Below are 27,790 nucleotides of genomic sequence, written 5' to 3'. Positions count from 1 at the left end.
CCATAGACTCACGAAACAACACAGCCTCACACACAGAGACCCATATACTCGCACATAAACCCATAGACTCACACATAAACCCACAGACTCACACATAAACCCACAGACTCGCACATATACCCATAGACTCACACAGACACCCATGGGCGCACATGAGACTCGTACAGAGAGACGTCGTCAGGAGGCAAGTTTATATTTATTTTCTTGTGCGAGCGTTTAGTAAACAACAGTTGTGTCCAGTGTTTGAGAGTCGGGTATTTTGCGGTGACAACGCGAATGGCCAAGCCCACGGCGAGGGGGGGTAATGGGGAGTCCAGTTTACCATGGAAGTCCAGTTCACCATGGGAGTCCAGTTTACCATGGAAGTCCAGTTCACCGTGTGAGTCCAGTTCACCGTGTGAGTCCAGTTCACCGTGTGAGTCCAGTTTACCATGGAAGTCCAGTTCACCATGGAAGTCCAGTTCACCGTGGGAGTCCAGTTCACCATGGGAGTCCAGTTCACCGTGTGAGTCCAGTTCACCGTGTGAGTCCAGTTCACCGTGTGAGTCCAGTTCATCATGTGAGTCCAGTTCACCATGGAAGTGCAGTTCATCATCTGAGTCCAGTTCACCGTGGGAGTCCAGTTCACTGTGGGAGTCCAATCGTCGGAAGCACAAATTGAGCACAGGCACGTTCAGTCACAAACTCGCTTCGTTTCATCGATGCCCCCACGTAAGTTAAATCTTGATTTAAAGCTTTGGTGAATGCAGTGACGGCTGCTGGTGTTGCGATCGAAACGTCGTGTTTTAAAACGAGCGAGGGGGTCTTGCAACACGAGCAGTAGCACGTGCTTTGTACTGCCGAGCGTCACGTGATCACGCAACTGACGTACGGAGTGCTTTGATATACGGAGTGCTTTGGATTACAAACACGTTTCCGGGAACGAATTGTGCTCGCAAATCCAAGGTTTTGCACCGTACTTATTTTGTACTACCCGCACATGTCCAGTGGGGTTCATCAGACGCGCTGTCCAGCCGCTCGCAGATGTCCAGTAAGGGAATGAAAAGGAACGAATCCGCCCAGCTGACCGTCCTGCGCTGAGTTTGGGACAGGGACTCCTCGCACTTAGCGAATGGGTTGGGTTCCAGAGGTTTGTGTTCGTGAGTACAACTTCACTCCCGTCGATTCCAAACGCGTTGTATGGCATGTAAACTTAAACATGGCTTTAAAAGTTTATTATCTCCTGTAGATGCCACTGGTTCTTCATGTTCTGCAGATGTAGATGCCACTAGTTCTTCACGTTCTGCAGGTGTAGATGCCACTGGTTCTTCATGTTCTGTAGATGCCACTGGTTCTTCATGTTCTGTAGATGCCACCGGTTCTTCACGTTCTGCAGATGTAGATGCCACTGGTTCTTCACGTTCTGCAGATGTAGATGCCACTGGTTCTTCACGTTCTGCAGACGTAGATGCCACTGGTTCTTCACGTTCTGCAGACGTAGATGCCACTGATTCTTCACGTTCTGCAGATGTAGGTGCCACTGGTTCTTCACGTTCTGCAGATGTAAATGCCACTGGTTCTTCACGTTCTGTAGACGTAGATGCCACTGGTTCTTCATGTTCTGCAGATGTAGATGCCACTGGTTCTTCACGTTCTGCAGATGTAGATGCCACTGGTTGTTCACGCTCTCCAGACGTAGATGCCACTGGTTCTTCATGTTCTGTAGATGCCACCGGTTCTTCACGTTCTGCAGATGTAGATGCCACTGTTTCTTCACGTTCTGCAGATGTAGATGCCACTGGTTCTTCACGTTCTGCAGATGTAGGTGCCACTGGTTCTTCACGTTCTACAGATGTAAATGCCACTGGTTCTTCACGTTCTGCAGATGTAGATGCCACTGGTTCTTCACGTTCTGCAGATGTAGATGCCACTGGTTCTTCACGTTCTGCAGATGTAGATGCCACTGGTTCTTCACGTTCTGCAGATGTAGATGCCACTGGTTCTTCACATTCTGCAGATGTAAATGCCACTGGTTCTTCACGTTCTGCAGACGTAGATGCAACTGGTTCTTCATGTTCTGCAGATGTAGATGCCACTGGTTCTTCACGTTCTGCAGATGTAGATGCCACTGGTTCTTCATGTTCTGCAGGTGTAGATGCCACTGATTCTTTATGTTCTGTAGACGTAGATGCCACTGGTTCTTCACGTTCTGCAGATGTAGATGCCACTGGTTCTTCACGTTCTGCAGACGTAGGTGCCACCACTGCCACCGATTTGCACGGCGGTTGAACTGACGAACTCTCGGCCCGAACAGCAAACTGGACATGCGGGATTACATGTCTGTTCGTATCTCTCAAAGTTCCTTTGTCGAATTTTTCCTAAGTAGAGGAGTCCCGCTACCGACAGACTTCCCCCAACCGACCAACCGACCGACCGACCGACCGACCGACCGACCCCGTCGTGCGACCAGGCCAACCGACCCCACTGGCTGACCCCGCTGGCTGACCCCGGGGGCGCCCGCCGGTCACCACGGCCGCGTGTCGCGGTACACGTTCTTGAGCCGCACCCACTCGGCCCCACCCCGGGCGCCGGCCGCCCCCCTCACCGTCCACGAGTCGGCGCGTTCCCGCAGCAACGGCCGCGGCGGCGGCGGCGGCGGCGGCGACAATGCCGCCGCTTCCTGCTGGCGCCGGTCGCCGCCCCGAACGGGCGTTCCCGCCCCGGCGCATGCAGAGAGGCTGGGCTGAACGGTCGTGGTGCATGCTGGGAGATTCACGGGGACCAAAGTGCATGCTGGGAAGGTCGGCTTGACCCCGGCGCACGCTGGGAGGAGCGACTGGACCGCCGCGATGCACGCCGGGAAACCCGACTGCGACGCAGAGGTGCATGCTGGGTAGCCGGTGCCGCCACCCTGACCCTGGGTGGTGGCCGCAAAGGACTGTGGGAGGTGATCGACCGAAGGTTGCAGCGGTGGGCGTCCAGTGAGGGGTGAGGGTGAGGAGATGATGGGGGGCAGGGATGGCAGTGTGGCGTTGGCGGTGGTGGTGGCGGTGGTGGTCGCAGACCTGAGGGTTAAGAGTTGTTGGCACAAGTTAGTCAAGACAAAGATCCCCCCTGTAGCCTTTACAGACTGTTGGGGCAAGTGCTGTTTGTGAGTAGCAGCGCCTGTGAAGGCCGGCACGGCACAAGAGGGGGTGGGTGGCCAGCACCACGCCCGGATAACCACCAATTGGCGGTGACTTTGAGGCCACGTGAAGTGTCGAAGGCTCGCTGGAAAGTCACACGCACACACCTACACACACACCTACACACACACCTAAACACGCACACGCCTACACACTCATGCGCACACCTACACACGCACACACCTACACACACACCTAAACACGCACACGCCTACACACACACCCACACACCTACACACACACCTACACACACACCTAAACACGCACATGCCTACACACTCATGCGCACACCTACACACGCGCACACCTACACACGCACACACCTACACACACACCTACACACTCACGCACACACCTAAACACGCACACGCCTACACACTCATGCGCACACCTCCACACGCACACACCTACACACACCTAGACACGCACACACCTACACACACACCTAAACACGCACACGCCTACACACACACCCACACACCTACACACACACCTACACACACACCTAAACACGCACACGCCTACACACTCATGCGCACACCTACACACGCACACACCTACACACACACACACCTACACACTCACGCACACACCTACACACACACCTACACACTCACGCACACACCTACACACACACACCTACACACACACACCTACACACACACACACACCTACACACACACACACCTACACACACACACCTACACACACACACCTACACACACACACACACCTACACACACACACACCTACACCTACACACGCACGCACACACACACCTACACACGCACGCACACACACACCTACACACGCACGCACGCTCACACCTACACACGCACACACCTACACACACCTACACACCTACACACCTACACAGACACCTACACACGCACCTACACACGCACCTACACACACACCTACACACGCACCTACACACACCTACACACGCACCTACACACGCACCTACACACGCACCTACACACACACACCTACACACACACACCTACACACACACACCTACACGCACACACCTACACGCACCTACACACACCTACACACAAACCTACACACACACCTACACACACACCTACACACACACCTACACACAAAGATCAAAGATCCCCCATATAGCCTTAACAGACTGTAGGGACAAGTGCTGTTAGCGAGCACCTATGAAGGCCGGAACGGTACACGAGGGGGTGGGTGGCCAGCGCCACGCCGGACCGCCTTTGTCTCCCCAGTGGCGATATTTACACACCGCACCAGGTACTCATTTTGAGGCTGAGTCGACCTAGGGGAGGCCCGGGACCGTTTCAGATAATCGTCACTGGTGTTGGCCGTGAGCGGGAATCGAACCCGGGTCGCCAGGTTCAAAGCGCAGCGCGCTAACCGCTACACTATCGCTCCCCCACACCTACACACACACACCTAAACACACACCTACACACACACACCTACACACACACACCTACACACACACACACCTACACACACACACCTACACACACACACACCTACACACACACACACCTACACACACACCTACACACACACCTAAACACACACCTACACACACACACCTACACACACCTACACACACCTACACACCTACACACACACCTACACACACACACCTACACACACACCTACACACACACCTACACACACACATCTACACACAACAACAACCGCCATTCGCCACTAAGTGGCGGTGACGTCACCACGACGCTTGTGCCAGGCTATGTGCACCGTGAGGCCACGTGAAGTGTCGAACGCCCGCTGGCAGGAGGTCACTGGGCAGACCCAGGTGCCACGGGTCGACTGACTGAGATGACTGGCTGATGCACCACCTGTGCCCCCTACTGTGCCAACCTGGTGTGCTTTAGCCACCCGGCGCTCCGCTCGTTGTTCTGAGCGTCGCTCCTCCGCCCTCCGTTGTTGTTGGAGGGCGACTGCCTCCAACTGCCCAGTAGCATCCTTCACGAGCCTCCTCCACAGAGGCCGATCTTGACACCGCTGGTACCAGTCATCGGCAAGTCCACTCAGCTCCACGTCCTCCTGTACCACATCACTCCATCTCTTCTCTAACACGTGCCGCGCCCGCTTAGCCCCCTCAATCCGGCCAAACAAAAGCTGTTTCGGCATGCGGTGGCTGGGCATGCGGGCTACATGACCCAGCCATCGCAGCCTTGCCTGCCGGAGGAGCTCACCGATGGGACCCTGCCCAGATCTTTCAAGGATTTGTGAGCTCCTCACACAATCCAGTCTGGTTAAACCCAGGATGGATCGTAGGCAGGCCAGCCTAAATGTTTCTAACCGGCGAAGATGTTCCATTAGGGGGGTCCACGTTTCGCAAGCGTAGAGAAGGGAGGGAATGACCGTGGCCGAGAAGACCTGAAGCTTAGTGCGGAGCGACAGACCGGGTAGCTTCCACACAGCGTTACGCAACCGATGAAAAGATATTGCCGCTCGACTGATTCGGAGTGAGACCTCTGCTGTTAAACTGGAGCCAGTCATAAGCACACTGCCCAGGTATGGGAAACTCTCCACTCTCTCCACAACTGCCCCATCACCGATTGGGAGTTGTGGGGGTGGAGTGTCCGATGGTACAAAATACCCAGGCAGGTGCTTAGTTTTGGTGGGGCTGATGGTAAGGCCCCACCTCTTAGTGGCACGCTCCAGTCTCAGCAGCAGCGTCTCCAACTCCTCCTCTGACTGAGCAGCTATTACCAAATCATCAGCATACATAACGTGGTTGAGCAATAGGGAGCCATCCCTTGACCGCACCCGGGCATCGATTAGCCTCTCATTATATCTGTACCATATGGAGATTCCCCCGGTACAGCTATTGAAGGCTTCACAAACTACGTGGTCAAAATAGATGTTAAATAATGTGGGAACCAGAGGACATCCCTGTCGCACCCCAAGGTGTACAGGGAATGGCTCTGACTCCCGGCCACGTAGTTTTACCCGGGCCCGCTCACCATCATGAAGGTCCTTAATGATCGTGAGCAGAGGGTCAGGTACTCCAAAAGCACGAAGAACGATCCAGAGCCCAGGCCTACTGATGGTATCATAGGCCTTGACCAGGTCAATAAAGCAGAGATGTAGGTCTTGTTGGAATTCCCTACACCTCTGCTGTAGCAGACGGACAGAAAATATGGCATCTGTGCAGGACCGCCCTTTCCTGAAACCGCATTGGGGCTCCGCAAGCCTCTCCTCAGCGTGCCTGGCAAGGCGATGCTGAATAATCCTTGCCAGGACCTTTCCCGGCACACTGAGGAGTGAGATGCCCCTGTAGTTGTTACAGTCTGTGCGGTCCCCCTTCTTAAAAAGGGGGACCACCAGGGCATCTTTCCAATCCTGCGGAACCCGTCCAGTGGTCCAGACTGTTGTTATGATGTCATATAGGGCAGTCTGTGCACAAACGCCACCCTCCCTCAGCATTTCGCTTGGGAGATCATCTCTGCCCGCTGCCTTTCCTGGTCTCAGACTCCGGATCGCCTTCAATACTTCCTCAGCAGATGGCACATCAGCCAGCCACTCACAGGGGGTGACTTCTTCCAATATTTGAGGCACCGCAGCCTCAGCAGGGTCATCCTCACTTTGTGCCACGATGTTTTCCTGGCTGAGGGATTTTCCCTCCCCCAGGACCTCACAGAAATGCTCAGCAAATCTGCGAACCTGTTCCTGGGGGTCGGAGATTGGATCACCGTTTTTTCCCCTAATGATGGTAATAGGTGTGGCGCTGCAGGTTACTTTTTTGATGGAGTTAAATAGAGATTTGTGATCACGGGCCACTGAGGCAGACTCCATCTCCTCAGCAACCCGCGACCACCACCCATCCTTGCAGCGCCTCACGGCTCTCCGAACCTCCGAGCGAAGGCTGCGGTAAGCCTCCTCATTCTCTGACGTGGGATTCTGTAGCCGATGACAGTGGGCCTGTCGCTTTTTCTCAACCATCCTGAACACCTCCTCTGTCAGCCAGGGTCTCTGGGGAGGTCTGGACCGCGTACCCAAAGCAGCCATTGCAGCTGCATGAGTCACAGTCCTAAACCTCGCCAATTTACCCTCGACATCAGGAGGAGTCGGGGACGATGCCAATCCCAGCCGCAAGCGATGATGAAATTCTCGCTTGCAACTTTCATCAGATAACTGAGACCAGGCCACTTTATGTTGGAATGGGGTCCTGGGTGTACACCCACCACCGGAGTGGAAGAATGGCAGGCGCATCTTACAGATGACTAGTCGATGGTCAAAGGGCAGATCAGCTCCACGGTAGGTCCTGGTGTCAAGGACATGGGCTCGCATTCGCTGGTCCGTCACTATGTAGTCCAGCAGATGTTCTTGCTTGGACCCGGCATGCATCCATGATGTTGTGTGGATGCGCCGATGCCGGAACAGCGTGTTGGTAATTACAAGCCCATGGGCTGCACAAAAATCTAGCAGCCTCCTACCGTTGTTATTGAGCTGATCTGGCCCATGCCCTCCAATCACTCCAGACCAGGTGCCAGTATCATGACCAACTCGGGCATTGAAGTCACCCAACATGATGACTCTATCCCGAGGGGCCACTTTAGCCAGCACCTGTGACAGGAGGTCATAGAAGGCATCTGACTCATCGGCTTTGCCTGCATCCCTCCACGGATGTTCATCTTCGGTGGGGGCATAAGTAACCACGACCACCATTCCTCGCCTCCGGTTGATGGGAAGGCGAGCCCAAAGTAGCCTGGGGCTTACAGCTTCCCACACCTCACCGCCACGCTCCCACGCCCCCTTCATTCTTTTGTTCAAAAGAAGACCCACACCCTGTTGGTTGGCAGTCTGCTGCCCCGAGTAGAGGACTGTCCACCCCTCATGGTGGCAGGAGCCAGAGCCGGTCCACCGGACCTCCTGAATGCCGCATAGATCCAGGCGGTACCGGTCCAGCTCGTTGTTTCTGGAGTAGCCCCGAGGGTAGGTATTCAATCTCCTGGCTCCGCCAATTGGGGTTTGGCCAGGAGACGTCATAGACGCCCGGCCCCCGGGGCCTCCGGCACAAGCTTATTAGTTACATATTTCAGTTTAATTCGTGGTTTCGTGGTAATTAATTGAAGGTGGAGGGGTTACCAGCCCCTCGCACCCGTCCAGAGCCCCCGTTTAGCCCCTGTGGTGGACACATATGCCATGAGGGGAGGAGCCAATCAAAATTGGATCTCCCCCCACAGCACTGTCCACGACAGAGTTGCCCGTCCGGCACACCTACACACACACCTACACACACACACACACCTACACACACGCACACACACACCTACACACGCACACACCTACACACACACCTACACACACCTACACACACACACACACCTACACACGCACCTACACACACACCTACACACGCACCTACACACACCTACACACACACACCTACACACACCTACACACAGACCTACACCTACACACACACCTAAACACACACCTACACACACACACCTAAACACACACCTACACACACACGCCTACACACACACACCTACACACACACCTACATACACACACCTAAACACACACCTACACACACACACACCTACACACACACACCTACACACACACACCTACACACACACCTACACACACCTACACACCTACACACACACCTACACACACACACCTACACACACACCTACACACACACACACCTACACACACACACACACCTACACACACACCTACACACACACCTACACACACACCTACACACACACCTACACACACACCTACACACACACACCTACACACACACCTGCACACACACCTACACACACACACCTACACACACCCCTGCACACACACACCTACACACACACCTACACACACACCTGCACATACACACCTACACACACACCTGCACATACACACCTACACACACACACACCTACACACACACACACACCTACACACACACACACCTACACACACACACCTACACACACACACACCTACACACACACCTACACACACACACCTACACACACACCTACACACACACACCTACACACACACACCTACACACACACCTACACACACACCTACACACACACCTACACACACACCTACACACCTACACACACACCTACACACACACACCTACACACACACCTACACACACACACACCTACACACACACACACACACCTACACACACACCTACACACACACACCTACACACACACCTACACACACACCTACACACACCTACACACACACACACCTACACACACACACACACCTACACACACACACACCTGCACGCTCCCGTCGCCGCCGCTTTCAGGCCGCCGAAGTCCCACGCGGAGAGGGAGGAAGTGGGAGGCGCTGCCCTCCGCTGACGCCTCGCCGCCACCACCACCTCCTCCACCTCCTCCTCCACCTCCTCGTCGTCGTCCTCCTTGTCGCGCACCAGCGGCAACGCAGCGGGCAAGCCCTGCTGATGACTCGGCTGTTGCTGAAGCTGCCGCTGCTGCTGCTCCTGCTGCTGCTGCTGATGGTGCTGCTGCTGATGTTGCTGCTGCTGCCGCTGATGCTGCTGCTGATGTTGCTGCTGCTGATGATGTTGCTGCTGCTGCTGATGATGTTGCTGCTGCTGCTGCTGATGATGTTGCTGCTGCTGATGATGATGATGCTGCTGATGATGCTGCTGATGATGATGTTGGGATGCGACGGGCCCCAGCGAGTTGGAGCGTGAGAGGCGTCGGGTAGGGCTTAGGCTCAGGGGCCAGGGCACGTCGGACGGCCCTGCGGATGCTGTGGGTCACAGGGCGAAGGCTCTCGGTGTCTGTCTCTGTGTCTCTGTGTCTCTGTGTCTGTCTCTGTGTCTCTGTGTCTGTCTCTGTGTCTGTGTCTCTATCTCTGTGTCTCTGTGTCTGTCTCTGTCTCTGTGTCTGTCTTTGTCTCAGTGTCTGTCTCTGTCTCTGTGTCCCTCTCTGTCTCTGTGTCTCTCTCTGTCTCTGTGTCTGTCTCTGTGTCTGTGTCTCTGTGTGTCTGTGTCTCTATCTCTGTGTCTCTGTGTCTCTCTCTGTCTCTGTCTCTGTGTCTCTCTCTGTCTCTGTGTGTCTGTGTCTCTATCTCTGTGTCTCTGTGTCTGTCTCTGTATCTGTCTCTGTGTCTGTCTCTGTGTCTCTCTCTGTGTCTCTGTGTCTCTCTCTGTCTCTCTGTGTCTCTCTCTGACTCTGTGTCTCTCTCTGTCTCTGCGTCTCTGAGTCTCTCTCTGACTCTGTGTCTCTCTCTGTCTCTGTGTCTCTGAGTATCTCTCTGTCTCTGTGTCTCTCTCTGTCTCTGTGTCTCTCTCTGTCTCTGTGTCTCTGTCTCTGTGTCTCTGTGTCTGTGTATCTGTCTCTCTGTGTCTGTGTCTGTCTCTGTATTTCTCTCTGTCTCTGTGTCTGTCTCTGTGTCTCTCTCTGTCTCTGTGTCTCTCTCTGTCTCTCCTCCGTCCCCTTCCGCTCTGCTCAATTCACACCGTCTCACTCTCGCTTTCTGTCTCCTTCTGTTCAATCCACGCTGTCTCTGTCTCTCTCTGTCTCTCTGTCTCTCCTCTGTCTCCTTCTGCTCAATCCACGCTGTCTCTGTCTCTCTCTGTCTCTCTGTCTCTCTGTGTCTCCTGCTCAATCCACGCTGTCTCTCTGTCTCTGTCTCTCTCTGTCTCTCTCTGTCTCTCTGTGTCTCATTCTGCTCAATCCACTCTGTCTCTCTGTCTCTCTCTGTCTCTCTCTGTCTCTCTCTGTCTCTCTGTGTCTCCTTCTGCTCAATCCACTCTGTCTCTCTGTCTCTCCTCTGTCTCCTTCTGCTCAATCCACGCTGTTGCTGTGTCTCTCTCTGTCTCTCTGTCTCTCTGTGTCTCTCTGTCTCCTTCTGCTCAATCCACGCTGTCTCTGTCTCTCTCTGTCTCTCTGTGTCTCCTGTTCAATCCACGCTGTCTCTCTGTCTCTGTCTCTCTCTGTCTCTCTCTGTCTCTCTGTGTCTCCTTCTGCTCAATCCACTCTGTCTCTCTGTCTCTCCTCTGTCTCCTTCTGCTCAATCCACGCTGTTGCTGTGTCTCTCTCTGTCTCTCTGTCTCTCTGTGTCTCTCTGTCTCCTTCTGCTCAATCCACGCTGTCTCTGTCTCTCTCTGTCTCTCTGTGTCTCCTGCTCAATCCACGCTGTCTCTCTGTCTCTGTCTCTCTCTGTCTCTCTCTGTCTCTCTGTGTCTCCTTCTGCTCAATCCACGCTGTTGCTGTCTCTCTCTGTCTCCTTACGCTCAATCCACGCTGCGTCTCTGTGTCTCCTTGCACTCAATCCATGCTCTGTCTCTCTCTGTCTCTGTCTCTCGCCCCACCAAACCCTTCACTGGAACGAACTTCCGCCCCTTCCACGTTCAGCGGTCAAACGTCGCTCGGTCAGTTTCCACTCCGCACTCAAGACTCACTTCCTGTTACACCACGATCCACAACCACCCCCTCTTTAATCTCCCCCCTTATAACCGCAATCAACGTTATTGTTCCCTCTTCATATTCTCATTATCCGGGCTATCCCTCATTAACCCCCATTCATCCAATCATCATCATCATTTACCGTCATAACCATTCTTCTCTCTGTATCTCTCTGTCTCTGTCTCTCGCCCCACCAAACCCTTCACTGGAACGAACTTCCGCCCCTTCCACGTTCAGCGGTCAAACGTCGCTCGGTCAGTTTCCACTCCGCACTCAAGACTCACTTCCTGTTACACCACGATCCACAACCACCCCCTCTTTAATCTCCCCCCTCATAACCGCAATCAACGTTATTGTTCCCTCTTCATATTCTCATTATCCGGGCTATCCCTCATTAACCCCCATTCATCCAATCATCATCATCATTTACCGTCATAACCATTCTTCTCATACAGCTATCACTCATTAACCCCCATTCACCCGATACATTCATCATCCTCATTTACTGTTAGAATAATTATTACTCTCATTATCTGGGCTACCACTCATTCACCCCCGCCCCCCCCCCCCCCAATTCATTCATCATTATTCACTGCCAGGATAACAATAATAATAATCATAATAATTTAAATTATTCTCATCGTAGCCCATCGCTCATTAACCCCCCCCCACCCATTCACTCATTCCCATTCATCGTCATCGTCGTCATCATCATCGTCATCGTCATAATAATCTGACGATGAGCGCTGGAAGATAACCCAAGGTAACCGTACCCGACAGGCCGCGCGGGACACGGCCCGTGGCCTCCGCAGGCGACGCGCCGGGCGAGCCTGGCGTCCGCTTGGGGCCCCGGCCGCCGTGAGGCCGCGGCAGGGCCAAGGATCTCTCGTCCACGCCCAGGGTGGACGGCCTCGGCACTGCGCACAAACGCACAAACGAGGTGTCCCACTCCACCCCACCACCACCACCACCACCCTCCGTGTGTAGACTTAAACTGCACTGTTTGGGGGGCACATTGCAGTGAGCTGTCAGCGGGCAAAGACAAAGCTCCTGCCCCCCCCCCCCGTGTAGCCTTTAACAGGCTGTTCGGGGCAAGAGGCTGTGAGCTGTTAGCAAGCAAAGACAAAGCTCTCCCGTGTAGCCTTTAACAGGCTGTTCGGGGCAAGTGCCGTGAGCTGTTAGCAAGCAAAGACAAAGCTATTAAAGCTTCCGTGACTGCATAAAATTACTCATTGGTTTTTTCGGTAAAGTCACGTATGTAGAAATACAATAAAATTATATTAAATTAAAACAAAAGCTCCCCCGTGTAGCCTTTAACAGATTGTTCGAGGGCAAGTGCTGTGAGCTGTTAGCGGGCAAAGACAAAGCTCGCCCGTGTAGCCTTTAACAGACTGTTCCGGGCAAGTGCTGTGAGCTGTTAGCGGGCAAAGACAAAGCTCCCCTGTGTAGCCTTTAACAGGCTGTTCGGGGCAAGTGCCGTGAGCTGTCAGCGGGCAAAGACAAAGCTCCCCCGTGTAGCCTTTAACAGGCTGTTCGGGGCAAGTGCCGTGAGCTGTTAGCAAGCAAAGTCAAAGCTCCCCCGTGTAGCCTTTAACAGGCTGTTCGGGGCAAGTGCTGTGAGCTGTTAGCGGGCAAAGACAAAGCTCCCCCGTGTAGCCCAACACCGGATCGCTCACCTGTGCGATTTTGGAAAAATCCTTCAAACACGACGAAGTTGTTCACCTGCAAACACAGAGCATGGGTTAGTCCACCGCGGTCGAGTCGTCCTGCAGGTAGGGGTACACGGGGTAGGGGTACACGGGGTAGGGGTACCCGGGGTATGGGTACACGGGGTAGGAGTACACGGGGTAGGGGTACACGGGGTAGGGGTACACGGGGTAGGGGTACACGGGGTAGGGTGCACGGGGTAGGGGTACACGGGGTAGGGTACACGGGGTAGGAGTACACGGGGTAGGAGTACACGGGGTAGGGGTACACGGGGTAGGGGTGCACGGGGTAGGGGTACACGGGGTGGGGGTACACGGGGTAGGGGTACACGGGGTAGGGGTGCACGGGGTAGGGGTACACGGGGTAGGGGTACACGGGGTAGGGGTACACGGGGTAAGGGTACACGGGGTAGGGGTGCACGGGGTAGGGGTACACGGGGTAGGGTACACGGGGTAGGAGTACACGGGGTAGGAGTACACGGGGTAGGGGTACACGGGGTAGGGGTGCACGGGGTAGGGGTACACGGGGTGGGGGTACACGGGGTAGGGGTACACGGGGTAGGGGTACACGGGGTAGGGGTACATGACACACCACGCGTACATCCATGACACGCCACGTGTACATCCAGGCGGGTGTGGTGCTGGCCACCCTCACCCCCTTCGTGAACCGTGCAGACCTTTCATAGGTGCTGCTCAGCTGCACGGGGGGGTCTTCGCGCGTGCGCATGTGTCTGTGCGTGTGTGTGTGTGTGCGCGTGTGTCTGTGCGTGTGTGTGCGTGTCTGCGTGTGTGTGTGTGTGCGTGTGTGTGTGTGCGCGTGTGTCTGTGCGTGTGTGTGCGTGTCTGTGCGTGTGCGTGCGTGTGCGTGCGTGCGTGCGCGTGCGTGTGCGTGTGTGCGTGTGTGCGTGTGTGTGTGTGCGTGCGTGTGTGCGTGCGTACACGTGTCTGTGCGTGTGCGTGTGTGCATGTGCGTGCGCGTGCGTGCATGTGCGTGCGTTTGTGTGCGTGTGTGCGTGTCTGTGAGTGTGTGGGCGTGCGCGTGCGTGTGTGCGTGCGTGTGTGTGCGTGCGTGTGTGCGTGGGTGCACGTGTCTGTGCGCGTGCGTGCGTGTGTGTGACACCTGAGGTAGCGTCTTGACGAGGCCGTAGTGCTTCCTGAGGAAGGCCAGGAGTTTGGGAGAAGGCCGATCGATGGCCAAGTGCTGTGGCTGGACTCCCTCCCTCTGCAACAAAGACAAAGATCCCCCGTGTAGCCTTAACGGACTGTTGGGGGCAAGTGCCGTTAGCGAGCAGCAGCACCCTGTGAAGGCTACCGGCACTGTGGCACACACAGAGGTGGTGGGTGGCCAGCGCCACGCCCGGCCGCCTTTGTCTCCCCAGTGGCGATATTTACTACACACACCGTACCAGGTACTCATTTGAGGCTGAATCGACCTAGGGGAGGCCCAGCACCGGTTCAGATACTCGTCACCAGGGGTGTTGGCCGTGAGCAGGGATCGAACCCGGGTCGCCAGGTTCGCAGCGCAGCGTAGCGCTAACCGCTGCACCACCGCTCCCCAATGCACACACACGCACACACACACGCACGCAGGCAGGCACACAAAGACAAAGATCCCCCGTGTAGCCTTTAACAGACTGTTGGGGGCAAGTGCCGTTAGCGAGTAGCAGCAGCACCCTGTGAAGGCTACCGGCACCGTGGCACACACGAGGTGGTGGGTGGCCAGCGCCACGCCCGGCCGCCTTTGTCTCCCCAGCGGCGATGATTTTTTTTTATTAAACACACCGCACCGGGTAGCCGTTTGGGGGCGCGTCGACCAAGGGGAGGCCCAGGACCGATTCCGTGAGCGGGAATCGAACTCGGGAGGGGCCGGGTTTGTAGCGCAGCGGGCTGCCGTTCCCCATGTGCGTGTGCAGTGTTACGCACGTTGAACGTGTGTGTGTGTGTGCGTGTGTGCGTGTGTGTGCGTGTGTGTGTGCGTGTGTGTGTGTGTCTGTGTGTGTGCGCGTGTGTGCACGTGCGTGTGTGTGTGTGCGTGTGTGTGTGTGCGTGTGTGGTGTGTGCCTGTGTGTGTGTGTGCGCGTGTGTGTGCACGTGTGCGCGCGTGTGTGCGCGTGTGTGTGTGTGCGTGCGTGTGTGTGCGTGTGTGCGCGTGTGTGCACGTGTGTGTGTGTGTGCGCGTATGTGTGCGCGTGTGTGTGCGCGTGTGTGTGGGGAGCGATAGTGTAGCGGTTAGCGCGCTGCGCTACGAACCCGGCGACCCGGGTTCGATTCCCGCTCACGGCCAACACCCAGTGACGATTATCTGAACCGGTCCCGGGGCCTCCCCTAGGTCGACTCAGCCTCAAATGAGTACCTGGTGCGGTGTGTAAACATCGCCACTAGGGAGACAAAGGCGGTCGGGCGTGGTTGCTGGCCACCCACCCCCTCGTGTACCGATCCGGCCTTCATAGGTGCTGCTCGCTAACAGCACTTGCCCCTACAGTCTGTTAAGGCTATACGGGGGATCTTTGTCTTTTTTGTGTGTGCGCGCGTGTGTGCGCGTTCATACGATCACCCTGAGCATGTGGTTGAAGATCTCGCGCCCGTGGCCGTGTCTCTGGACGTTCTCGTGGACGTAGAAATCGAGCACGCACAGCGGATCCAGCTCGTTGTGTCTCCCCTTGTGATCCTAGACGCACGTGCGACACACGCCGAGACAGACAGACACCGAGACAGACAGACACCGAGACAGAGACAGACACAGACACTGAGACACAGACACTGAGACAGACACTGAGACACAGACACAGAGACACACACACAGACACAGAGACACACACAGAGACAGACACTGAGACAGAGACACACACAGAGACAGACAAAGAGACAGACACTGAGACAGACAAAGAGACAGAGACAGACACAGAGACAGACACAGACACCGAGATAGACACAGAGACACACACAGAGACAGACAAAGAGACAGAGACAGACACTGAGACAGACAGACACCGAGACAGACACACACCGAGACACACACAGAGACACCGAGACACACACACAGACACCGAGACACACACAGAGACACCGAGACACACACTGAGACACACACCGAGACACACACTGAGACACACACTGAGACACACTGAGACACCGAGACACACACTGAGACACCGAGACACACAGAGACACCGAGACACACACACAGACACCGAGACACACACAGAGACACCGAGACACACACTGAGACACACACCGAGACACACACTGAGACACACACTGAGACACACTGAGACACCGAGACACACACTGAGACACCGAGACACACTGAGACACCGAGACACACACTGAGACACACACTGAGACACCGAGACACACACTGAGACACACACCGAGACACACACTGAGGCACACTGAGACACCGAGACACACACTGAGACACACTGAGACACCGAGACACACTGAGACACCGAGACACACACTGAGACACACACTGAGACACACACTGAGACACACACTGAGACACCGAGACACACACTGAGACACACACCGAGACACACACTGAGACACACTGAGACACCGAGACACACACACAGACACCGAGACACACACAGAGACACCGAGACACACACTGAGACACACACCGAGACACACACTGAGACACACTGAGACACCGAGACACACACTGAGACACCGAGACACACACTGAGACACCGAGACACACACTGAGACACACACTGAGACACCGAGACACACACTGAGACACACACTGAGACACCGAGACACACACTGAGACACACACTGAGACACCGAGACACACACTGAGACACACTGAGACACCGAGACACACTGAGACACCGAGACACACACTGAGACACACACTGAGACACCGAGACACACACTGAGACACACACTGAGACACCGAGACACACTGAGACATCGAGACACACACTGAGACACAGACACTGAGACAGACACCGAGACACACACTGAGACACACACTGAGACACCGAGACACACACTGAGACACACACTGAGACACCGAGACACACACTGAGACACACACTGAGACACCGAGACACACACTGAGACACACACCGAGACACACACTGAGACACACTGAGACACACACTGAGACACACACTGAGACACACACTGAGACACCGAGACACACACTGAGACACACACTGAGACACCGAGACACACACCGAGACACACACCGAGACACACTGAGACACCGAGACACACACTGAGACACACACTGAGACACACACCGAGACACACACCGAGACACACACTGAGACACACTGAGACACCGAGACACACTGAGACACCGAGACACACACTGAGACACACACTGAGACACACACTGAGACACCGAGACACACACTGAGACACACACTGAGACAGACACCGAGACACACACTGAGACACACACTGAGACAGACACCGAGACACACACTGAGACACACACTGAGACACCGAGACACACACTGAGACACAGACACTGAGACAGACACCGAGACACACACTGAGACACACACTGAGACACCGAGACACACACTGAGACACAGACACTGAGACAGACACCGAGACACACACTGAGACACACACTGAGACACCGAGACACACACTGAGACACAGACACTGAGACACACACCGAGACACACACCGAGACACACACTGAGACACACACTGAGACACCGAGACACACACCGAGACACACACCGAGACAGACACCGAGACACACACTGAGACAGACACTGAGACAGACACCGAGACACACACTGAGACACACACTGAGACACACACTGAGACACCGAGACACACACTGAGACACAGACACTGAGACACACACCGAGACACACACCGAGACACACACTGAGACACACACTGAGACACCGAGACACACACCGAGACACACACCGAGACAGACACCGAGACACACACTGAGACAGACACTGAGACAGACACCGAGACACACACCGAGACACACACTGAGACACACACTGAGACACCGAGACACACACCGAGACACACACCGAGACAGACACCGAGACACACACTGAGACAGACACTGAGACAGACACCGAGACACACACTGAGACACACACCGAGACACACACTGAGACACCGAGACACACACTGAGACACACACTGAGACACCGAGACACACACTGAGACACACACTGAGACACCGAGACACACACCGAGACACACACTGAGACACACACTGAGACACCGAGACACACACTGAGACACACACTGAGACACTGAGACACACACTGAGACACACACTGAGACACCGAGACACACACTGAGACACACACTGAGACACCGAGACACACACTGAGACACACACTGAGACACCGAGACACACACTGAGACACAGACACTGAGACAGACACCGAGACACACACTGAGACACACACTGAGACACCGAGACACACACCGAGACACACACCGAGACACACACTGAGACACCGAGACACACACTGAGACACACACTGAGACACCGAGACACACACTGAGACACAGACACTGAGACAGACACCGAGACACACACTGAGACACACACTGAGACACCGAGACACACACCGAGACACACACCGAGACACACACTGAGACACCGAGACACACACTGAGACACACACTGAGACACCGAGACACACACTGAGACACAGACACTGAGACAGACACCGAGACACACACTGAGACACACACTGAGACACCGAGACACACACTGAGACACACACTGAGACACCGAGACACACACTGAGACACAGACACTGAGACAGACACCGAGACACACACTGAGACACACACTGAGACAGACACCGAGACACACACTGAGACACACACTGAGACAGGGACCCCCACAGGTCCTCTGTGCAGCCTGTCGGCAGCCTGTTGGCAGGCAGCGGCAGCGGCGGCGTTTTTGAACACCGCACCGGACGACACAGCCGAGTCGAGGCAGGCGCACCGGTGTGGGCGAGCGTGCCGAGTGTTGGAGGAGGAGGAGGCTGGCGAAGGCCGCCGCCGCCGCCGCCGGGCAAGCCGGAGGAAGCCGGAGCAAGCCGGAGCAAGCCGGAGGAAGCCGGAGCAAGCCGGAGCAAGCCGGAGGAAGCCGGAGGAAGCCAGAGGAAGCCGGAGCAAGCCGGAGGAAGCCGGAGCAAGCCGGAGCAAGCCGGACGAAGCCGGAGGAAGCCAGAGCAAGCCGGAGCAAGCCGGAGCAAGCCGGAGGAAGCCGGAGGAAGCCGGGCAAGCTGGGCAAGCTGGGCAAGCCGGAGGAAGCCGGAGCAAGCCGGAGGAAGCCGGAGCAAGCCGGAGCAAGCCGGAGGAAGCCGGAGCAAGCCGGAGGAAGCCGGAGCAAGCCGGAGCAAGCCGGATGAAGCCGGAGCAAGCCGGAGGAAGCCGGAGCAAGCCGGAGGAAGCCAGAGGAAGCCAGAGGAAGCCGGAGGAAGCCGGAGGAAGCCGGAGCAAGCCGGAGGAAGCCGGAGGAAGCCGGAGGAAGCCGGAGCAAGCCGGAGCAAGCCGGATGAAGCCGGAGCAAGCCGGAGGAAGCCGGAGCAAGCCGGAGGAAGCCAGAGGAAGCCAGAGGAAGCCGGAGGAAGCCGGAGGAAGCCGGAGCAAGCCGGAGGAAGCCGGAGGAAGCCGGAGGAAGCCGCCCCTCCAGCGGAGGAGCGGCTCTCCGTTCGCGACGACGAGCGGAGCGCCGGGCGGATAAAACCGCGAGGCGAATTGGCGCAGCTGGTGGCCCGTCGGCTCGGCCGTCTCGGTCGGTCGGCCCCCGTGGCCTTCTGCAGGGTCCGTCCCCGTGGCCTCCTGCAGGGTCCGTCCCCGTGGCCTCCTGCAGGGTCCGTCCCCGTGGCCTCCTGCAGGGTCCGTCCCCGTGGCCTCCTGCAGGGTCCGTCCCCGTGGCCTCCTGCAGGGTCCGTCCCCGTGGCCTCCTGCCGGCGGGCGTGGCCGTCGAGGTGAACGTGGCACGGCGCAGGCGCCTGTTGTCGTCTGTTGTTGTTGTCGTCGGTTGTTGTTGTTGTTGTTGTCGTTAGCGGTTGTTGTTGTTGTTGTTGTTGTCGTCGGTTGTTGTTGTCGTCGTCAGCGGTTGTTGTTGTCGTCGGCGGTTGTTGTTGTTGTCGTCGGCGGTTGTTGTTGTTGGCGGTTGTTGTTGTTGTTGTCGTCAGCGGTTGTTGTTGTTGTTGTCGGTTGTTGTTGTTGTCGTCAGCGGTTGTCGTTGTCGTCGGCGGTTGTTGTTGTTGTTGTCGTCGGCGGCGGTTGTTGTTGTTGTCGTCGGCGGTTGTTGTTGTTGTTGTCGTTGTCGGCGGTTGTTGTTGTCGGTTGTTGTTGTTGTCGTCGGCGGTTGTTGTCGTCGTCGTCGGCGGTTGTTGTTGTTGTCGTCGGCGGCGGTTGTTGTTGTCGTTGTCGGCTGTTGTTGTTGTTGTCGTCGGCGGTTGTTGTTGTTGTTGTTGTCGTCGGCGGTTGTTGTTGTTGTTGTTGTCGTCGTCGTCGTCGGCGGCGGCGGTTGCTGCCGCTGTTGTGGGCGCAGCGGCAGCGGTTTCAACGCTGCGCTACAAAACCGGCGACCCCAACCCCCCCGCCCCCCCCCCACCACCCACCACCACCACCCACCACCAACCCCCCCCCACCACCACCCCCCACCACCACCCCCCACCACCAACCCCCCCACCACCCCGGGCTCACGGCCACCAACGGCGGCGACGATTCTCTGGGTACCTCGAACGGGCGCCTGGGGTGTCGGCCGTCAGCAAACATCGCCACCCACCCACGCCACCCACCCACACACGCCACCCACGCCACCCACCCACGCCACCCACCCACCCACGCCACCCACGCCACCCACCCACCCACGCCACCCACCCACCCACGCCACCCACCCACGCCACCCACGCCACCCACCCACCTACCCACCCACGCCACCCACCCACCCACGCCACCCACGCCACCCACTCACACCACCCATCCACCCACGCCACCCACGCCACCCACCCACGCCACCCACCCACACCACCCACCCACGCCACCCACCCACCCACGCCACCCACCCACGCCACCCACCCACCCACGCCACCCACCCACCCACCCACCCACACCACCCACGCCACCCACCCACCCACCCACGCCACCCACGCCACCCACGCCACCCACCCCGGCCCTCTGCGTGTGCCAAGGTTGCCGGCCTTCGTGGGTGCCCGCCGCTGCCCCTCTCCCCTGCCCGCCCCCCCCCCCCCCGCCAAAGAGGGAGGGGGGTAGGAAGGGGGGCACCTCGTCATCCCTGCGTGCGGCCTGAGACTTCGGCACGGCGGGGGAGGCTGCTGGGGGTGGGGGGGGTGGGGGGGTGGGGGGTGGGGGGTGGGGGTGGGGGGGGAGCTCACCAGCAGAAAGAGACGCTTCTTCCCGACCTTCAGGAAGCCGATGACGGAGCCCCTGCCTCTGAAAAGGAGACAGCGACCCGCTCCGTGTGAGTAGCTGCTGCTGCTGCTGCGCTGTGCATAGCCTCGGGGCACCCCCAGTGTCAGCTGTCCCCGTGTGGCACACGGCTATCGTCATCATCGTCGTGAAGGCAGGCGCTGCTGCTGCTGCCGTGTGGCCTAGCCTAGGGGCACCCCCAGTGGCAGCTGTCCCCGTGTGGCACAAGGCTATCGTCATCATCGTCGTGAAGGCAGGCGCTGCTGCTGCTGCCGTGTGGCCTAGCCTAGGGGCACCCCCAGTGTCAGCTGTCCCTGTGTGTCACAAGGCTATCGTCATCATCGTGAAGGCAAGCTCCGCTGCTGCTGCCATGTGGCCTAGCCTAGGGGCACCCCCAGTGGCAGCTGTCCCCGTGTGGCACAAGGTGGCGTCATTTTTCAAAAATTTGGACCGTGCCGCGGACGCACGATGTACGCGTGCTGGTGAGCGTGCTGGTGAGCGTGCTGGTGAACGTGCTGGTGAGCGTGCTGGTGAGCGTGCTGGTGAGCGTGCGAGCGTACAGGTGAGCGTACAGGTGAGCGTACAGGTGAGCGTGCGGGCGCACAGGTGAGCGTGGGGGTGAGCGTGCTGGCGAGTGTGTGGGTGAGTGTGCGGGTGAGCATACGGGTGAGCGTGGGGGTGAGCGTACGGGTGAGCGTGTGGGTGAGCGTGCTGGTGAGCGTGTGGGTGAGCGTACGGGTGAGCGTGCGGGCGTACAGGTGAGCGTACAGGTGAGTGTACGGGTGAGCGTGCTGGCGAGTGTGTTGGTGAGCGTGCGGGTGAGCGTACAGGTGAGCGTACAGGTGAGCGTGCGGGCATACAGGTGAGCGTACAGGTGAGCGTACAGGTGAGCGTACAGGTGAGTGTACGGGTGAGCGTGCTGGCGAGTGTGTGGGTGAGCGTGCGAGCGTACAGGTGAGCGTGTGGGTGAGTGTACAGGTGAGCGTGCTGGTGAGCGTGCGGGTGAGCGTGCGGGTGAGCGTGCGGGTGAGTGCCTCACTCTCCGCCCGTCATGAGGTAGAGCCGGTGCCCGTTGCTGCTCATTCTCACTGCGCTGGTGATTGTGCCAGGCAGCCCCTGGGCCTGCAGGCACAGCGCAGCACAGCAGGTGAGCGTGCGGGTGAGCGTGCGGGTGAGCGTGCTGGTGAGCGTGCGGGTGAGCGTGCTGGTGAGCGTGCTGGTGAGCGTGCTGGTGAGCGTGCGGGTGAGCGTGCGGGTGAGCGTGCTGGTGAGCGTGCTGGTGAGCGTGCGGGTGAGCGTGCGGGTGAGCGTGCTGGTGAGCGTGCTGGTGAGCGTGCGGGTGAGCGTGTCTGTGAGCGTGTCTGTGAGCGTGCGGGTGAGCGTGCTGGTGAGCGTGCTGGTGAGCGTGCTGGTGAGCGTGCGGGTGAGCGTGTCTGTGAGCGTGTCTGTGAGCGTGCGGGTGAGCGTGCTGGTGAGCGTGCGGGTATACCGTTGAGTGTACCAATACACACCCATAGACACCCATACAGACCCATAGACACCCCATAGACTACTGTCGCTGATAAGACATCATCAGTGTGTGTGGAGGAGGACGAGGGGACCGCCACCACCACAATGACGGCTGGGTGGGGTGGTGGTGATGGTGGTGGTGATGGTGGTGGTGATGGTGGTGGTGGTGATGGTGGTGGTGGTGATGGTGGTGGTGATGGTGGTGGTGATGGTGGTGGTGGTGATGGTGGTGGTGGTGGTGGTGGTGATGGTGGTGGTGATGGTGGTGATGGTGGTGGTGGTGATGGTGGTGGTGGTGATGGTGGTGGTGGTGGTGATGGTGGTGGTGATGGTGGTGGTGATGGTGGTGGTGGTGATGGTGGTGGTGATGGTGGTGGTGGTGATGGTGGTAGTGATGGTGGTGGTGGTGATGGTGGTGGTGATGGTGGTGGTGATGGTGGTGGTGATGGTGGTGGTGGTGACGGTGGTGGTGGTGATGGTGGTGGTGGTGGTGATGGTGGTGATGGTGGTGATGGTGGTGGTGATGGTGGTGGTGGTGATGATGGTGGTGATGGTGGTGGTGATGGTGGTGGTGATGGTGGTGGTGATGGTGGTGGTGTCACTCTTCGTGTTATTTTGTCGAGGGGTTCGTGGGGGGGGGGGGGGCACACACACACGGACACACACGGACACACACAGACACACATGTACACACGCACACACACAGACACACGCGGACACACACGCGGACACACACAGACACACACGGGGACACACACAGACACACACAGACACACACGGACACACACAGACACACACAGACACACACGGGGACACACACGTGGACATTCGTCCCCCGACTCACCCGGGAGGACGCCCTCCCCATTGCATCGACGACGGCGGCGATCTGCTGGGACAGCCCCGACCTCCTCGCAACAGAGACACGGGCACGCAGAGACACGCAGAGACACATAGACTCACACAGAGACACATAGACTCACACAGAGACCCATAGACTCACACAGAGACACATAGACTCACACAGAGACACATAGACTCACACAGAGACCCATAGACTCACACAGAGATACATAGACTCACACAGAGACCCATAGACCCACTCACACCGAGACCCATAGACTCACACAGAGACACATAGACTCACACAGAGACACATAGACTCACACAGAGACCCATAGAGTCACACAGAGACCCATAGACTCACTCGCACAGAGACCCATAGACTCACACAGATACCCATAGACTCACACAGAGACCCATAGACTCACTCACACAGAGACACATAGACTCACTCACACAGAGACACATAGACTCACACAGAGACCCATAGACTCACTCAAACAGAGACCCATAGACTCACACAGAGACCCATAGACCCACTCAAACCGAGACCATAGACTCACTCAAACCGAGACCCATAGACTCACACAGAGACCCATAGACTCACACAGAGACCCATAGACTCACACAGAGACCCATAGACTCACTCAAACCGAGACTCATAGACTAACACAGAGACCCATAGACTCACTCAAACCGAGACCCATAGACTCACACAGAGACACATAGACTCACTCACACAGAGACTCATAGACTCACACAGATACCCATAGACTCACACAGAGACCCATAGACTCACACAGAGACCCATAGACTCACACAGAGACCCATAGACTCACACAGAGACCCATAGACTCACACAGAGACCCATAGACTCACACAGAGACCCATAGACTCACACAGAGACCCATAGACTCACTCAAACCGAGACCCACAGACTCACACAGAGACCCGTAGACTCACTCACACAGAGACCCATAGACTCACTCATACAGCAACCCATCTACCCATTATGAACCTCTAGAACCTGACATGGCCACTATGAATCTGACATGACCACTATGAATCTGACATGACCATTATGAATCTGACATGGCCACTATGAACCTGACATGACCACTATGAACCTGACATGGCCACTATGAACCTGACATGGCCACTATGAATCTGACATGACCACTATGAACCTGACATGACCATTATGAATCTGACATGACCACTATGAATCTGACATGACCACTATGAACCTGACACAGCCACTATGAATCTGACATGACCACTATGAACCTGACACAGCCACTATGAATCTGACATGGCCACTATGAACCTGACATGACCACTATGAATATGACATGACCACTGTGAATCTGACATGGCCACTATGAACCTGACATGGCCATTATGAATCTGACATGGCCATTATGAATCTGACATGACCACTATGAACCTGATATGGCCACTATGAATCTGACATGACCACTATGAATCTGGCATGACCACTATGAATCTGACATGGCCACTATGAACCTGACATGGCCACTATGAATCTGACATGACTATTATGAAACTGACATGGCCACTAAGAACCTGACATGACCACTGTGAACCTGACATGGCCACTATGAATCTGACATGACCACTATGAATCTGACATGACCACTATGAATCTGACATGACCACTATGAACCTGACATGACCACTATGAACCTGACATGACCACTATGAATCTGACATGACCACTATGAATCTGACATGACCACTATGAATCTGACATGGCCACTATGAAACTGGCATGGCCACTATGAATCTGACATGACCATTATGAGTCTGACATGGCCACTATGAATCTGACATGACCATTATGAGTCTGACATGGCCACTATGAACCTGACATGGCCACTATGAACCTGACATGACCACTATGAATCTGACATTGCCACTATGAACCTGACATGACCACTATGAATCTGACATTGCCACTATGAAACTGACATGACCACTATGAACCTGACATGACCACTATGACTCTTACATGACCACTATGAACCTGACATGACCACTATGAACCTGACATGGCCACTATGAACCTGACATGACCATTATGAACCTGACATGACCACTATGAACCTGACATGACCATTATGAACCTGACATGACCATTATGAACCTGACATGGCCACTATGAATCTGACATGGCCACTATGAATCTGACATGACCATTATGAACCTGACATGACCATTATGAACCTGACATGACCACTATGAATCTGACATGGCCACTATGAACCTGACATGACCACTATGAATCTTACATGACCACTATGAATCTGACATGGCCATTATGAACCTGACATGACCACTATGAACCTGACATGACCACTATGAACCTGACATGGCCACTATGAACCTGACATGACCACTATGAACCTGACATGACCATTATGAATCTGACATGACCACTATGAACCTGACATGACCACTATGAATCTGACATGATCACTATGAACCTGACATGGCCACTATGAACCTGACATGACCACTATGAACCTGACATGACCACTATGAATCTGACATGACCACTATGAATCTGACATGACCACTATGAATCTGACATGACCACTATGAACCTGACATGACCACTATGAACCTCCAGAACTTGACATGGGCCATTGTTTCAGCTTCATTTCATTTCAGTTTCATTCATTTGGTGTGGCAACTGTGAGCCATTCGGCTCTTGAATCGAGTTGCAATCGCAACGCAATAAAAACGTGAACAAGAAAAATCATCTTTAAAAGTGACTAGGGAAAAATCCGGGGGGGAAAAAATAAAACTGCAAAAAGATATGAACCTCTAGAAATCCGACACGGCCACTGGAACCCGCTCCACTCACCCGTCAATCAGCGCAATCCCCTCTCCCACCGCTTGTTTCACGTTGAAGGGAAACTCCATGATGGTTGAATACCTTAAATAACAATTTTTGTTTTATATAAAATAAAAACATATAAACCACCGACCAGATACATCAATACATTAAATGGAGGGTGGTGGTGGGATGGGGCTAATTAAACCGTAGGCAACAAAAGGACCATCTACAATGCACACCGATTAACATTTTTACAATAGAATACCAACATAAATCAGGACGCGATTTAATAAACGCAAATCAACAACATCCTACGGTAACTGGGGACTTGTGTGTGTATGTGTGGGAGGGGGCGGGGCTATGACGTAATCCCACTTCCTCCTCCCGTCGCCTATAGCAACCGCCACGGTTTAACGCGCTCACTGCCGCCCTCAGGGCAGAATCTTTATTGTTAAGTTGGCAATTCGGCTCCCGAGGTTTCGATTGGACGTGGTGGTGGGGGGGGGGGTGCGTTAACAGTACAAATAACAAATGCCCCCAGGGCGTTTTGCAACACGCGGTAATCGAAGCCGGCAGAATTGATGGCCCCCCCCACCACCACTCGCACGCCCCGCCCACAAACTGTGGGTTGTACCATTGCTGAGTGAGTTGTAGGGGGGGTTGGTGGTAGTGTAAATCCGGAAGTCGTGTTCCAGATGTGTATTCTTGGTTCTTTCGGTAAAGTCACGTCGATAGGAAATAAAAATGTAATTAAATTAAAAATAAATTAATTATTTCTGTTTTTTTTCTTCTACGTACGTGACTTTACCGAAAGAACCAACAATATGAATTCCTGCAGTCACGAAAGTTTTAAGT

The 27,790-nt window shown here is 55.7% G+C and overlaps 1 protein-coding gene across 2 annotated transcripts; it reads right to left on the bottom strand.

Annotated features, from left to right (window-relative positions):
• Positions 1 to 177: 177 nt before the first annotated feature.
• On the bottom strand, positions 178 to 27,400 carry ATAT1 (alpha tubulin acetyltransferase 1). Of its 2 annotated transcripts, none has more exons than XM_076056093.1 (10): positions 26,963 to 27,400; positions 24,077 to 24,140; positions 22,763 to 22,845; positions 21,690 to 21,747; positions 15,872 to 15,985; positions 14,438 to 14,539; positions 13,288 to 13,333; positions 12,385 to 12,528; positions 9,452 to 9,950; positions 178 to 3,044 (listed from the first exon to the last, which is right to left on the bottom strand). In XM_076056093.1, exons 1-10 carry the CDS (start codon positions 27,019 to 27,021, stop codon positions 2,504 to 2,506), a joined length of 1,710 nt encoding a protein of 569 aa, XP_075912208.1. In that variant the 5' UTR covers positions 27,022 to 27,400; the 3' UTR covers positions 178 to 2,503. The 2 variants fall into 2 exon arrangements, with proteins under 2 accessions (XP_075912208.1, XP_075912209.1); XM_076056094.1 differs by having other exon boundaries at positions 24,077 to 24,137; positions 26,963 to 27,389.
• Between the last annotated feature and the right edge of the window lie 390 nt (positions 27,401 to 27,790).

Source organism: Petromyzon marinus, chromosome 74 (assembly GCF_048934315.1).
Source record: "Petromyzon marinus isolate PM22_M1 ecotype Great Lakes invasive population chromosome 74, UKy_Petmar_22M1.pri1.0, whole genome shotgun sequence".
NCBI classification, from domain to species: domain Eukaryota; kingdom Metazoa; phylum Chordata; class Hyperoartia; order Petromyzontiformes; family Petromyzontidae; genus Petromyzon; species Petromyzon marinus.
This window is presented reverse-complemented; position numbering and strand designations above follow the sequence as displayed.

What these genes read in the sequence shown, in the direction of transcription:
- ATAT1 (XM_076056093.1), bottom strand. Translation starts at nt 27,021, where the DNA reads ATGGAGTTTCCCTTCAACGTGAAACAAGCGGTGGGAGAGGGGATTGCG. An exon ending in TGTCCCGCGCGGCCTGTCGG is followed by an intron (nt 9,951 to 12,384) that starts GTACGGTTACCT and finishes TGTGACCCACAG; the next exon opens with CATCCGCAGGGCCGTCCGAC. An exon ending in GCGGCGACGGGAGCGTGCAG is followed by an intron (nt 3,045 to 9,451) that starts GTGTGTGTGTGT and finishes CTTAACCCTCAG; the next exon opens with GTCTGCGACCACCACCGCCA.